Source organism: Nyctereutes procyonoides, unplaced genomic scaffold (assembly GCF_905146905.1).
Source record: "Nyctereutes procyonoides isolate TBG_1078 unplaced genomic scaffold, NYPRO_anot_genome, whole genome shotgun sequence".
Classification (NCBI taxonomy): Eukaryota; Metazoa; Chordata; class Mammalia; order Carnivora; family Canidae; genus Nyctereutes; species Nyctereutes procyonoides.
In genome coordinates this window covers 44807148-44821545 of record NW_026575146.1, presented here as the reverse complement: position 1 = coordinate 44821545, position 14398 = coordinate 44807148, and the positions used below count along the sequence as shown (strand labels likewise).

Here is a 14398-nt window from a genome sequence, read left to right as displayed (position 1 = left end):
TTCTTAGATCGGTTCCTACTCCTAGGAGCTGCTTCCTTCTGCTGGGAAGCTGCTTATTTTAACCAACCACTTCATCTCCAATACCAAATAGATTATTTCTTTAGATAATCTGCTCTGCTCTGATTATATGTTAGTCTTGCTGGCTAGGAGTGATGATGATGATGATGATGATGATGATGGCAATGCTGATAATGATGGTAACAACAATAACAAATAAGGAGAAAAGACATTTAGTACTTACTTTCTAAAAGGAACCCCTAAAAGCACTTTGCAAGTATCAACTAATGTAACCTCAAAACAACAACATGATATAGGTGCTATTATTTTCATCTTCATTTTAGAGATGAGAAAACAGAGGCACAAGAAGATTAAGTAAGTTTCCCAGGTGCACACAACCAGAAGGAGTGGGACATGAACTCACACAAGACACCCTAGGATTACTGCCTATGCTCTCATCCACAAAGCCAGACTGTTGCATGAAGATGGCTGTACATCTTTGATGGGGTCTGATCTGATTCCTGTTAATTTTGCTGTTTCAGTACTCAGAGGGCAATTTTATTAGAAGAGGGTAGACAGAGGCTCAACTTCTCATAGGTGCCAAATACCGACAATTTAATGACCAAATTTTCAGAGGCATATAGTCGGGGCAAGTGATGCATTAATGGATATTTGTGTCAATTTCAAGGTTAAAAGACTGTTTAGAACTCTGCATAATTTGATTTAGAAGCATAAAATGTGGGGATATTTTGGACATTTTGTTGGTTTGTGGAACAAGGCATGAGAGTGATCGAGATTAGAAAGTCTTTCTCTATATGTATGGAGAGAAAGAGACCAAGACAGAGAGACAGAGAAAGTCCATACCTAAAATAAATCTGCCATCCCTGAGCTGCCCTAAAAGTCTGGCAACTGATCCTAATTAAAGGTAAAATACCATAGGAGAATTAAGAAAACTTTTTAGTGTATATCCTGAAATCTCAGCCATTGCTGTGTGATAGAACTTTGTTTACATGATCCCCCAATCATAGCAATATAAAAACTTTGTATTATATTTTTTAGTGAAGTTTCATTTTAGTATTTCTTATACTTTGTTTTTCCCTAAGGGAAAGAAAAAGGAAAGAAAATGAAGGGACACCTTTTATTCCTATAGTATCCTAACAGAATTTCCCTATTAAGTTATGTGGAATTGAAATTATATTTGCCCAAAGAAAATTGAAGAAAATGCAAAATTCATTACAAAGAATGTGAATATTAAAAACTGAAATAATGATACTAACCTGGAATGCAGAAACCATGAACCTCATAATCATTAATTTCCTGTGTTTCAGATGGTATTTGTTATTGCCTTTCTGGGGCAGAGCCTCATGAGACACAGTGATAGAGCTGACTGATTAGTCTTTCTGAATGGTTTACATGTAAACCTCTTCCTTCAGTTTAGGTCTATCATTACTGTTTATGGAGCCAATTTTTCTCTCCCTTTTGGCTTTAGGTTTTGTTTTTTACCCTAAAACCCATTGTATCAAGTATATTCTTTTTTTTTTTCAAGTATATTCTTAATTGTTACCTGCCATGTGGATCTTTTTGTGGTTGATTTCAAGTATTTCCATCAATGGACATGGTGTTTTTTGGGAAAATGCCTAAACTCTGTGATTATGGAGAAGGTTAGAGCATTTTCCTTTAAATAAAACTATTTCAGTTCTATAATCTTTCAACTTCCTAATTTCACCCCTAAATAAAAAGTGTATCAGTGTATAATGTATCACACTAGTTTATGGTGGGTTAAGGAATATACTCACTTTCTTAATCAAATATGAGCCCCCAAATTATGTATGTCTAAGTAATATTCCTCAGATCTATCATAGTGCCGAAGTTTCCAAGTTATAATTAAAAGTTAATATAATTGTCTTTTATCAAAGTTAATTTTAAGAGATGACTTAATATAACAAATTTTCTAATTGTTGGAGGCTTTATTTTCAAGGTTACAACTTATTATATGATTTCAGTTTCCATTTTTGAAGATATAAAGAATTAAGACAAAAATTGTCAAAAAAAATTGTCTCTCCTGTTAAGCCTTTTGACCAAGGTATCATTTTTCCCTAAGACATAGCTGTACAGGGATCCCTGGGTGGCGCAGTGGTTTGGCGCCTGCCTTTGGCCCAGGGCACGATCCTGGAGACCCGGGATCAAATCCCACATCGGGCTCCTGGTGCATGGAGCCTGCTTCTCCCTCTGCCTGTGTCTCTGCCTCTCTCTCTCTCTCTCTCTCTCTCTCATAAATAAATAAATAAATAAATAAATAAATTAATTAATTAATTAATTAAAAAAAAGACATAGGTGTACAATTCCTTAATAGGAATATTCCAAGTCATAGAATATTGGAAAGACCTCTCTATGGTGTTGGATATTTCTAGGAATATCTGTTTTCATCATACACTTATATACAATTCTTCTAATATCATCTTTCTTATACTCTGCATACTTAGAAACAATAACATTTTTACTGTTTCCTTAAAAAAAAGCTTTCCTTGAATTTTAGTAACTTTTATTCAAAATTTTGAAGGTTATAGAAATAGTTTAAATTATGCTGACAAAGCCTTTTGTAATCTTATTGTCTTACCCTTTCACCCTAGGTGGCTTCAAGAGCTCCAGATTTTTTTTTCTGTTATGAGGAGAAACTTAGCTTTTCATGTTTCTTATTCCCTAATATGAATGACCCAGCCTGTCAACATGTTCTATAGAACAAAAGACTTTCCATTATTAGAGTTTCACTTTTGTCAAAAGGAATTGAAGTTACAGATCCTAAATTATTTTTCTTTCTGTTGCTCATAATGCTTATTTTTATTATATATTTAGAACTATGTGATCTGGGATGCCTGAGTGGCTTAGCAGCTAAGCATCTGCCTTGGGTTCAGAGTGTGATCCTGGAGTCCCGAGATGGAGTCCCACATAGGGCTCCCTGCAGGGAGCCTGCTTCTCCCTCAGCCTATGCCTCTGCCTGTCTCTGTGTGTCTCTCATGAATAAATAAATAAAATCTTAAAAAAAAACTATGTAATCAAACTAGTTCTCTTTTTGTCTTTGATTTTCAGAAAGCTCAAAGCTAAATAAATAGATTTCTTAATCCATGCTTGTATTTTCATCTTCATCCTGCTTTATTACAAGATTCCTATGGTTTTGTCTCATCTAAATTGCTTTATTTTTTAAAAATTTTTTAAAGATTTGAGTTATTTTAGAGATAGAGCATGAGTGTGAGTGGAGGTGGGGGTGGGGGAGGAGGAGAGGAAGGGACAAACAGATTCCATGCAGAGCACAGAGCCAGACAGGGGACTCAGTCCCCTAACCCCAAGATCATAACCTGAGCTAAAATTAAGAATCAGTCACTTAACCAATTGAGCCACCCAGGTACCCCCAAATTGCTTTATTTTTATTTTAAGTGGCTCGACTGCTTTTTAAAAAATAACAAGTTATTAATAATTTTCTCTTGTTTTTGTGTATATGAACATATTCATACATAATTTTTCATGTAGAAGAATATAGGTGTACATATATGTGTGTATATATATATGTTGGAATATACATATATTCCAATAACTTTTTCAATCTCTTTCATATAGGTTAAAATGCTATCCATGCTATCTTATCACTGTGAATCCTTTTGTGCTATTTCAGTTACCATTTTGGGAGCATTTTGTAAAAAGTATTTAGAAACTCAATGTGACACCTGGTGAATAGGTGAACTCAGATTCATAAAAGAATCTTGTCCTGGAGCTTCCAAGGCCCATTACACTTCTTAGCTGGATAAAATGACTTATGGTCAAGATCAGATTTAAGAAAGTAGCCTTCTGGAGAGTGACACCAGCAAGATGGTGGAATAGGAGTTTTCTACCCTCTTCCCCACAAAACCAAATCCAAAACCAAAACCAAAACCAAAACAAAACAAAACAAAACAAAAACAAAGAAACAAACAAACAAAAACCCACTGATTTTGACAATCATCCACCCAGAAGAGTAATTTTGTCGGAGTGAAAGAGTCCATCAGAAAAGTTCTAGTATACCACTGGAGCAAAAAAGTCTGAGATTGGACATTTATTTATTTATTTATTTATTTATTTATTTATTTATTTATTTTATATTGGTTTTTTAAAATTTTTATTTATTTATGATAGTCAGAGAGAGAGAGAGAGAGAGGCAGAGACATAGGCAGAGGGAGAAGCAGGCTCCATGCACCGGGAGCCCGACGTGGGATTCGATCCCACGTCTCCAGGATCGTGCCCTGGAACAAAGGCAGGCGCTAAACCGCTGCGCCACCCAGGGATCCCGAGATTAGACATTTAATAGGGTAAGAGGAACAGTTTCACTTTACTTCCACCACCCATACCCCAAAGTGGCACAGTTCAGGGCCAAGACAGATGCTTCGACCTATGATTACTCCCATAGGGGAAAGTGAGAGTGTGTGAGTGAATGCCTGGCTTCCCAGGTGTGTGCGATGCTGCCAAAGAGGCCCAATTCTTTCTCACCTGATTCAGAATATTAAGGTTATCCACATGACTGAAAAGCAGGGAAAGGCTGGGAGTACAGCAGGCGAGGCTCAGAATTCATCAGACAAGTGGACTGTACTGTTTCATGCACTCCATGAGGAAGCCTGCCCATCAGCTGCTAGGGATACCTCACCAACAGACTGCCCCCTATCAAATGGCTCACAGGCATATCCAGTGTTCTGCATGCCTCACTCCCACCTATTCACATATCCCATGGTTGGATCCCTGTGCAGACCCCAGAGGGCAATGAATATGAATCTTTGTAGACAAGTAGTGAGCATGCACAAAAGGTTGGCCCAACCCAATGGGATTGGGAGAAAGCACACAAATTTGAGCATTCTGCACACCCTAGAGTAAGTAAACAGGATACTGTCAGCATCCACACTGGCTTTGTAGGATCAAGAGAAGTACAATCTTAAGAGTCACCCTATCCCCACCCAGAGGGAACAAGAAGTATGAAGCAGGAGTATCCACAGAAAGGTCTTAGAAAGCCTCAGAATCTCCAGCAGGGCTGACAGGTGAAAGTATTCTTCTCCTGAAGCCAGTCAATAAAGGAGACTGGAGGAAGTGACTGCCTCTTTATTTTTTATATTTTATTTTATTTTATTTTATTTTATTTTATTATTTTATTTTATTTTATTTTATTTATTTTATTTATTATTTTATTTTATTTATTTTATTTATTATTTTATTTTATTTTATTATTTTATTTTATTTTATTTTTTTGGAGACAGGTAGCAGGCAGAAACCGTAGTTTATTTCAGCATCAGCAACATCTTAGCCATCACAAAAATAAACTCTACCAAGGGCGACAGAAGTCTCTACAGCGGGGCTAAGGGCTCAGCCGCCAAGTGGCGAACATCAGAGGGGTACATGGCGGGCACTGCCCGGGCAATAAGGTAGGAAGCAGCGGGGCTGGTGGTGGTGGCAGATGCGGGTTGGGGCCTCACTTCTGGGCAGGCACGAGATCATCAATGGCCTGGCCCTGCTCCAGCCGCTGCTCCATCTGGATGAGCAGCTTCACACCATCCACCACCCCCTGTACCAGCTCCACCTCTGAGAAGCCCAGGAGGTCTGCGTTGGAGACATCAAAGACGCCACCCACAGCAGCTGTGTCCACACCACCTGTGCCTCGTTTCTGAAGCCGCAGGCACTTGAGCACCTCTGGGAACTTCTCATGCTTGCCCAGGTGGGGCAGCTTGATGTGCACACCTGCCCGCAGGCCTGTGCCCAGGTTGGATGGGCTGGTGAGGATGTAGCCCAGGTGAGGGTTCCACATGAATTCGTAATTCTTTGACTTGAAAAGCGTTTCAATCTGGGTGAGGCCGTTGTGAACACCTCCTTCATGTTGCCCCCTTTCTGCATGGAGATGATCCGCAGATGGTCTTCCTCGCTGATCCACACCAGGAAGGTCTTATTGTCACTGTGTCAGATGCCGCGGGCGTCCGGCCAATCGTGGGCCATGCCCGAGGCCAGGAGCAGGGGCGACACACGGGCTTATCGAAGAGGAAGTGGTCGTCGATGAGCTGCTGCTGCTCCACCTGGGTCATGCTCTTGAGCGCGCAGTACCCGCCGGCCAGGCCACCGGCCAGGCTCCACAGAGCTTCCACCGCGAGCTGCTGATGGCACCGCGCTCCCCGCGGCCGCAGTGCGGGGGGCAGAAGCCGCGGATGCCGCGATCCGTGCGCACCCGCCAGCTCAGCACATAGTTGGGGTCCGGGTCGTCGCCGCCCTGCAGGTTGTCGGGGTTGAGGTCGGTCTTGTGCTCGTCGCTGGGCTTGTAGCCGCCGTGCCGGTCCTCGAGGATGGGGTCAAAGAGGACTCTTTGCACACGTCATAGGACTCTTCGTCGCCTGCCACGCAGCCCATGGTCATGATGTAGGGGTGGCCCGGGTTGTCCACGCCGGTCTGGATGATGTCGCCCAGAGGAGAGCCGCTGGGCGTGCTCTTGGCACGCAGGTCCGCGTAGAGCTCGGGGGTGCGCACCCTGGCCATGTGGTTGTTGTGGCCGCTGAGGTCGGGGAGCTCATCCTCGGCGGGAAGCGGAGCTTCAACGTGTCGTGGCTGTTGGAGGAGGGCATGGCGGCGGCGGCAGGTGGCTGGCTACCGGGCGGGGAAGGGGCAGTCGGTCTGTCGGCAGCTCGGGGCGAGGCACAGGCGAACTGACTGCCTCTGTAAATGTGAAGATAGCAATGTCAGATTTCAAGGAGCATGAAAAATCAAGGAAACATGACACCACCAAAGGAGTACAATAATTTTTCAGTAATGGGCCCCAAAGAATTGGGAGATATACAGTATGTCAGACATGGAATTTGAAATAGTTGTTCTAAGGCAGCCCGATGAACTACAAGAAAACACAAAAAGAGAACAAAATCAGGAAGGAGAAAATGATAAGTTTAACAGAGAAATAGGAATAATAAGAAAGAACCAAATTCTGGAGCTCAATAGAATGAATGAATTGAAAAATGAAATACTATCAATATCAGGACACCTGGTGGCTCAGTGGTCGAGTGTCTGCCTTCAGCTCAGGCTGTGATCCCAGACTCCTGGGATTGAGTCCCGTATCCAGCATCCTGCAGGATGCCTATGTCTCTGCCTCTCTCTGTGTGTCTATCATGAATAAATAAATAAAATCTTTAAAAAAAAAAAAAAAAGAAAGAGCATCAATATCAAAACTTGTTTAAGCAACAGAAAGCATTTGTGAACTCAAAGACAAGTCATTTGAAATTATTTTGTCAGATAACAAAGGAAAAAGAATGAAAAACTGTGAAGAAAGTCTATGTGGTTTATTGGATATCAACAAGGGAAAGAATATACATATTGTGGGAGTTCCAGAAGGAGAAGAGATGGAGAAAGGGGTAAAAAGATTACTTAAAAAAATAATGTCTGAAAATTTCCCAAATCTTGGGAGAGATGTGGTCCATGTTCATGAAGCTTTCCTCCTATAAGAGGAATAAACAAGGCTAGAAAGAAGTGGGAGTTAGATGAGTGGGTGGCATGATTGTAAAGTTGCATTGAAAACCTTCCTGTCTTTAGTTAGCCGTTTCTCAGAAGGGGCCATTAATAGAGTCATTCTGCATTTCAGTGCTGCTTAAACTTAGGGGCAAGACAAAGTTCAGGGATCTGAAAAGAAGGAAAGAAGCCTGACTAAAATTTGATCAAGTCAAATGATCAGGTATTCAGCTGAGTCAACGGGGATAAACAGTTCAGCTAATCATTTATGAGATGAGACTGGAAATTTGAAAGGTCTATGTGAGGCCTTGTCATAGGCAATCAGGGGGCATCTGTGAGTCTTATCTAAGTCATATGCAGAAGGTGGCTCTTTGCAGTTAGTTGTTTCCCAGAACCCAAAAGTGTGGAGGACTCCTTAAGTATCGTTCTTTCTTCAGGATCACAGGTCTCAGTGAAATTCAACATTGTCAGGGGTTATTGGAATGTGGAATTCTCTGTAAAGATGTGGATCGGAGTTCTACTAAATTGTGGAAGCTACTATACTGCCAAAAGACCATGAGTCTAACCTTTTAAAAATCCCCTTTGACTCATAAACCTATAAAACAACTCTTCATATCCCACATTTGCATGAGCAAGAAACAGCCAGCAGAAATTGTATGGTTTCTAAGTTGTACATTGGTCCCAATTTCCATTTCAAATATGGCCATGGAAGATATGAATGAGGAAGAACCTCAGACTGTTCTGAGCCTGAGTTCGTGGAGAATAATGAACAAGATCGAAGAGTCCTGGGCTATTTAAGGAACTACCCTCAAGGTAGGGGGCCTTTACAGTTCCTGTCAATGAAATCTGCACCACCACCCCCTCCGCTTTTTTTAAAGTTTTCATTGTGAGTATCCTGCATCTGCTCTATTCTTGTCTAATGGTAAATCCATAGAAACTTGCAGATAGCTTGTTCTTTTAGATCTAAGGCTACTAGACCTTGAGAAGGCAGGTCTAGATGACGGTAAGGACTATGCAACTCCTGGAGATCCTGGACTTTGAGTTGAATGGAGGGAGAGAAGTGGGTTGCCTCCCTTGGGTAATGGAGGATATGTACTGTGCTTGGGAGGAAGGGTACAGATAGTTGAGAAGAGACGCTGACTGTGTCACATATGACTAGCTTTCAATCGTAGATTCTTCTGCAGAGTTTGTTTGTTGCTGGAAAGTGACTTCTCAGCTAGAGATTCTCGTTCCCACTACTCTGTTTGCATATAACTGGTCTCAAATGACTAGCAGTGACCAAGGGAATGTGAATCTCTCTATACAAAGCAAAACAACTTCCTTTCCAAAAATCAGAAAGTGAGCATCCCAATGTCCAAAACTTGAAAGCAAATGAAATAAAACAAGCTGCTTTGGATATATATGCTAAAGGCAGAAGTTGGGGAAAGGGGCTAATACACTAAATGTCAGTAGTTGGATTACATGCTTTAGTGACATCTCCTTTAAACAGAACCAAAACTTATACAGATGAGTAAGTTTAGGCTCAGGGAAGCTAATAACTTGCTCAAGGTCAAAATAGAACTAAGAAGTGGAATTAATTTTCAAACTCAAATACATTTTAACACCATACTGTTTCCAGCTAAAAATTTCCAGCTATCATATACAGCATTTCTTCTCTATAATTGCCATCATCTTTATCATTGTTGTCATCATCATCATCATGTGATTATCATTACTATCATTATCACCCCACTTAGCATTTATGGTGTACCTATTGTATAACCAGAACTGAACTAGGTATTTGCCATGAACTATCTTTAACCCTTTATCAAGCACATTTTTATCCCACTTATAATCTGCTGAGCTCCTATTATAAGCCAAGTACTATTCTACTTGCTTGGCATACGTATTTCCAGGCTTCACAGCAATCCTCTGAGTTAAGTAATTATTATTCCTTTTTTCCTGAAGCAGAAACAAGTTCAGAGATATTAAAAAACCAAACAGAGTTCACACACTCTGAAATAGAGTTCCTCTTGGCTTTTTGGCCTAAAGCCAAGATAGTATTCAAACTCTTCAATATGTGTGCTACATCATACTTTTTTCAGAAATCTTCCTCATATATATATTTTTAAAGATTTATTTATTGAGCTTCAGGTCCTTGGAGCATCCGGACCATGCAGCTTAACGCTTGTCCTTGGTCCCTGCGGCATCCTCTACTTTTTTCCTGGGCAGGGCTATCGGCGGCCAGAAAGTCACCATGTCTATTCTCAAGATCCACGCCAGGGAGATCTTTGACTCTCGGGGGAACCCCACTGTTGAGGTTGACCTCTACACCTCCAAAGGTCTCTTCAGAGCTGCTGTGCCCAGTGGTGCTTCCACTGGTATCTACGAGGCCCTCGAGCTCTGGGACAATGACAAGACACGCTACATGGGGAAAGGTGTCTCAAAGGCTGTTGAGCACATCAATAAAACTATTGCACCTGCCCTGATTAGCAAGAAAGTGAACGTTGTGGAGCAGGAAAAGATTGACAAACTGATGATCGAGATGTACAGGACAGAGAATAAATCTAAATGTGGTGCAAATGCCATTCTGGGAGTGTCTCTGGCTGTCTGCAAGGTGGAGGCTGTCGAGAAGGAGGTGCCCCTGTACTGCCACATTGCTGATATGGCTGGCAATTCTGAAGTTATCCTGCCAGTTCCGGCTTTCACTGTCATCAGCGGTGGTTCCCATGCTGGCAACAAGCTGGCCATGCAGGAGTTCATGATCCTTCCCGTTGGTGCAGCGAACTTCAAGGAGGCCATGCGCATCGGAGCAGAGGTTTATCATAACCTAAAGAATGTCGTCAAGGAGAAATATGGAAAAGATGCCACCAATGTGGGCGATGAAGGTGGATTTGCTCCTAATATCCTGGAGAACAAAGAAGCTCTGGAACTGCTGAAGAATACCATTGAGAAGGCTGGCTACACTGATAAGGTGGTCATCGGCATGGACGTAGCTGATTCTGAGTTCTTCAGGTCTGGGAAGTATGACCTGGACTTCAAGTCCCCTGATGACCCCAGCAGGTACATCACGCCTGACCAGCTGGCTGACCTCTACAAATCCTTTATCAGGGACTACCCAGTGGTGTCTATCGAAGACCCCTTCGACCAGGATGACTGGGAAGCTTGGCAGAAGTTCACTGCCAGCGCTGGAATCCAGGTGGAGGGGGACAATCTCACCGTGCCCAACCCAAAGTGGATTTCCAAGGCTGTGGGCGAGAAATCGTGCAACTGCCTCCTGCTTAAAGTGAACCAGATTGGCTCTGTGACCGAGTCTCTTCAGGCATGCAAGCTGGCCCAGTCCAATGGGTGGGGCTTCATGGTGTCGCATCGCTCCAGGGAGACCACAGATACCTTCATCACTGACCTGGTGGTGGGACTCTGCACTGGGCAGATCAAGATGGGTGCACCATGCAGATCTGAGCGCTTGGCCAAGTACAACCAGATCCTCAGAATTGAAGAGGAATTGGGTAGCAAGGCCAAGTTTGCTGGCAGAAGCTTCAGAAACCCCCTTGCCAAGTAAGGTCCAGGTAGTGCACCCTGTGGTCCTGAGTCGGCTCATTAGACCTCTGCTCCCCCGGGGCAGCTCAAGGCTGCCCAAAGTGGCAGGGCCCTGTGCTAGTTAGCTGCCCTCTCCCTTCCCCGTAATGTTCTCAAAGCTTCCTTAGAATTGCTACAGAAGCCAGACTTGACCATCTGGAACCCTGCTGGGAACCCTAGCTCTGTAAATATGTGATTGGTCCAAATCATTGCTTTCTCACCTCACTTCCACCAAGCATCTGGAGCCAGGTCTGTCTATGTAATAATCTCAAGGTGTCCACAGGCAAGATCCCCAGTGGTTTTATGTGCAGAATAAAAAAGCCTCAGTGACCCATAGGAAAAAAAAAGATTTATTTATATATTTATTTATTCATTCATTCATGAGAGACACACACACACAAAGAGAGAGAGAGAGAGAGGCACAGAGACATAGGCAGAGAGAGAAGCAGGTTCCATGCAGGAAACCCGATGTGGAACTTGATCCCAGGACTCAGGATCATGCCCTGGACTCAGAAGGCACTCAACTGCTGAGCCACCCAGGCATCCCTTTTTTATTTTTTTCCTTTCTCATCTATTGCATTATTTGATCCCCATAAGAATTCTTAATGTAGGTAATTCTGAAGATGAGAAGATGAATTGCATAGAAGTGACAGGACTCCAGCCTCAAACTGTCATGGCAGAAGTGCTGAAGCTTGAATGTTCCTCTCATTGCAGTTGCTTTCTACTCCTTCACAAGGCCTACTTTCAGTGGCAGCCTTCACCACCTGACCAATTGTGTACCATTGTTCAAACACAAATGAAAATGATAACCAATATATCCCACTGACCAGAAATTGGAAGCTGAGCCTTGCTTTTCTAGTTTGGAGGAGACAATTTTCTAAAGAAGCATTTGGAATGCATTGTTAGTATATTCCTAACCACTTTTGTGTCAGCTCAGTGGTATGAAACCATTAGGACAATTCCAGAAAGTCCATTTTATGCTGGTCAGCTGAGAATGTAGGAGTTTGGTGATCAAGATTATCAAAGGAGCCCACAATCCCTGCAGGTATTCTTTAAAAAATGATGTGTATGGCACAATTCTGGGGCAAAGAATGCCCTAAGCAAATTTGTACTAATTTTGTAACCCCTTCCGCCAAGACAGGAAACGTGGCATTGCAAATCTATTTCTTTCTATCCCTAGAAAAGGGAGGAAATAACATCATGTGTGGGGACGGGGGAGATAGACGATGAGCACAACAAAAAAGCCAGCCCACAGTCTGGAACGCGAATGCCATAAATTCACAAGTAAAGCATTATTAAACATTTCCAGCCCCATAAATGCTGCCATTAATCACTTTCAAATTAACCTGATGTGAGTTAAATTATTGCAAGTTCCTGTGTAAATTAAATCATTATTAGTTGCAGGCTTTTTTTCTTTTTGGTTATAGGCAGCAGCTGAGAAGTAAGGGTTGGGGAGGCCTACTGGTTTCAATTTACAAAAGAAGGTTTAGGGGAAAAAGATTTTTGCTTGATTACAAGACCAAAACCACTTCACAATATAATATCACAATAATTGTAGCCATATATCATAACATGTCATAAGTCCAGGACAAAGCTCAGCCGCCTTTCGTAAGTGGCTGCCAAGAAGGCCAGAAAAGCGAGTGAATGAGGTAATGGATTTCTTTCCCCTCATTCCACTAGAGAGCAGTGTTCTTTTGTACAAATCAGGTAGGTTGTTTCCTGCAAAGAACCTGCAAAGAAAATCTTCTACATAAGAGAAGTTTTTGTAGCAGCAGAAAGACTTCTCACTTGCTATAAAGCTATGCATTCTGAATAAAAGCTAAAGACAGTATTTTTCCAGTAAAGGTCACTTTTATTTTCATAGGTATATTTCTAATACTTTTTTTTTTCATATGGAAAAGGTGTTGGCCATTTAAAAATAGAGCATGTAAACTATCTTTTACATCTTACAGTAAACTTTTTCAGATGACATTCTCCTGCCAAAACAGATGTCAGTAATCAAATTATAGTTCCTTTTCTGGGTAAAACAAGGATATAAATAACTTTAAAAAAATACCTATACCATTTCAGGAGACAATAAACAACTCTTGTCAGGAATAGGAATAAATGCAGACAAAAGGAAGAGTGAAGAGAGAAGGAATACAAGTGTGTTCTGAAAAGTGTTCTTCTTTTATGTATTAACTCAGTATACTGCCAGTACCTTTATTACTGTTGTGGAGAACAGCAAGTTTGCATGATAGGCATTTGTGTGCTTCTCTAAGAGAAAATATTCTGTCATAGGCAATTTGGCTACAAGTCCTTGATGAATCAGTTGACATTCCAAGAAGCTCATGGCCGCGCTAACAATAGTTGCAGTTTACCTCCTCATTTCAGATTGTGTAAATATATTTCTAACCCTTCAGCCTCAAGCATGTGGAAAACAGGCAAAGCAAAACCAGTGAGTTTATGTGTATGTGTGTCTGTAACTGGCCGGTTTTCTTGTTCAATAAGAATTAAATTACTGGGTAATTTTGGTTTCTTCTAGAAGGAAATGAATATGCTCTTAAGTATTTAGAATCACTAGAGAGCCTTTTAGGCATTCCTGGATACAAATCAGCGTCACCTGAAGTGTGGTTTCCTTATGCATTCAGCCCCATTTTTCTCCATTTGCTCTTAGTATTATTTTTTTCATACACTGCATCACTTTGCTATTTCCTCTTCCTAAACACACTGAACAATATCATTTGTAGGCAAAAACATCTTGGGAGAAAATAAATGGAAAAAAATCTGAGGCCTGACAAATGACAATAGTAAAGGCTCTTCAGAGTATTCACTGTGTTAATTTAGAGAAATTGGAGCATATAAAGTGTCAAGTTTGACATCAGCAAATCCTAGGATTTATTAGGGCCTGCTCATCTTTGCCAGTGTGATGTACTTTTTGACACAGTAGACATAGAGAATTTAATATTCCTTGACCAAAATAAACTTGGGCTCCCTGAATTACAAATCCAGGTATCTTGAAGAACCGTGTTCCACATAAGATCTGGCACATAGACGATGCTGAATAAACAGGGCTGAATACATGAGTGATTGAAATGCAGAGAGAAAGTAATAAATCCCTCCATTCCAATCAGGTTTAATGCCAAAGGCTTAGGATTCAGCTACAACAAAGAGCTTTGCTTATATCACAAAACTCCACACATCTAAAAATTAGATATCAAGAATAGTGCAGAGGACTTCACAGGAGCTCTATACACAGATGGACCTGGGTTTGAACCCTGGCTCTACCACATATTTTGTGTGTCACATGGTGCCAAGCTCTCTAAGCCTTATCTTCAGCATTTATACAGGCAGCAAAATTATTAATCCTTCCCTT

General features: G+C 41.5%; 1 protein-coding gene and 1 pseudogene across 1 annotated transcript; one reads left to right on the top strand and one right to left on the bottom strand.

The window, feature by feature from the left end:
* Nucleotides 1-5415: 5415 nt before the first annotated feature.
* Nucleotides 5416-14398, bottom strand: part of LOC129500415 (creatine kinase B-type-like) — a 45089-nt pseudogene continuing 36106 nt past the window's right edge.
* LOC129500414 (alpha-enolase-like) lies at nucleotides 9650-11026 on the top strand. The gene has a single exon (XM_055310840.1). The coding sequence runs from the start codon at nucleotides 9722-9724 to the stop codon at nucleotides 11024-11026; it is 1305 nt and encodes a 434-aa protein (XP_055166815.1). The 5' UTR covers nucleotides 9650-9721.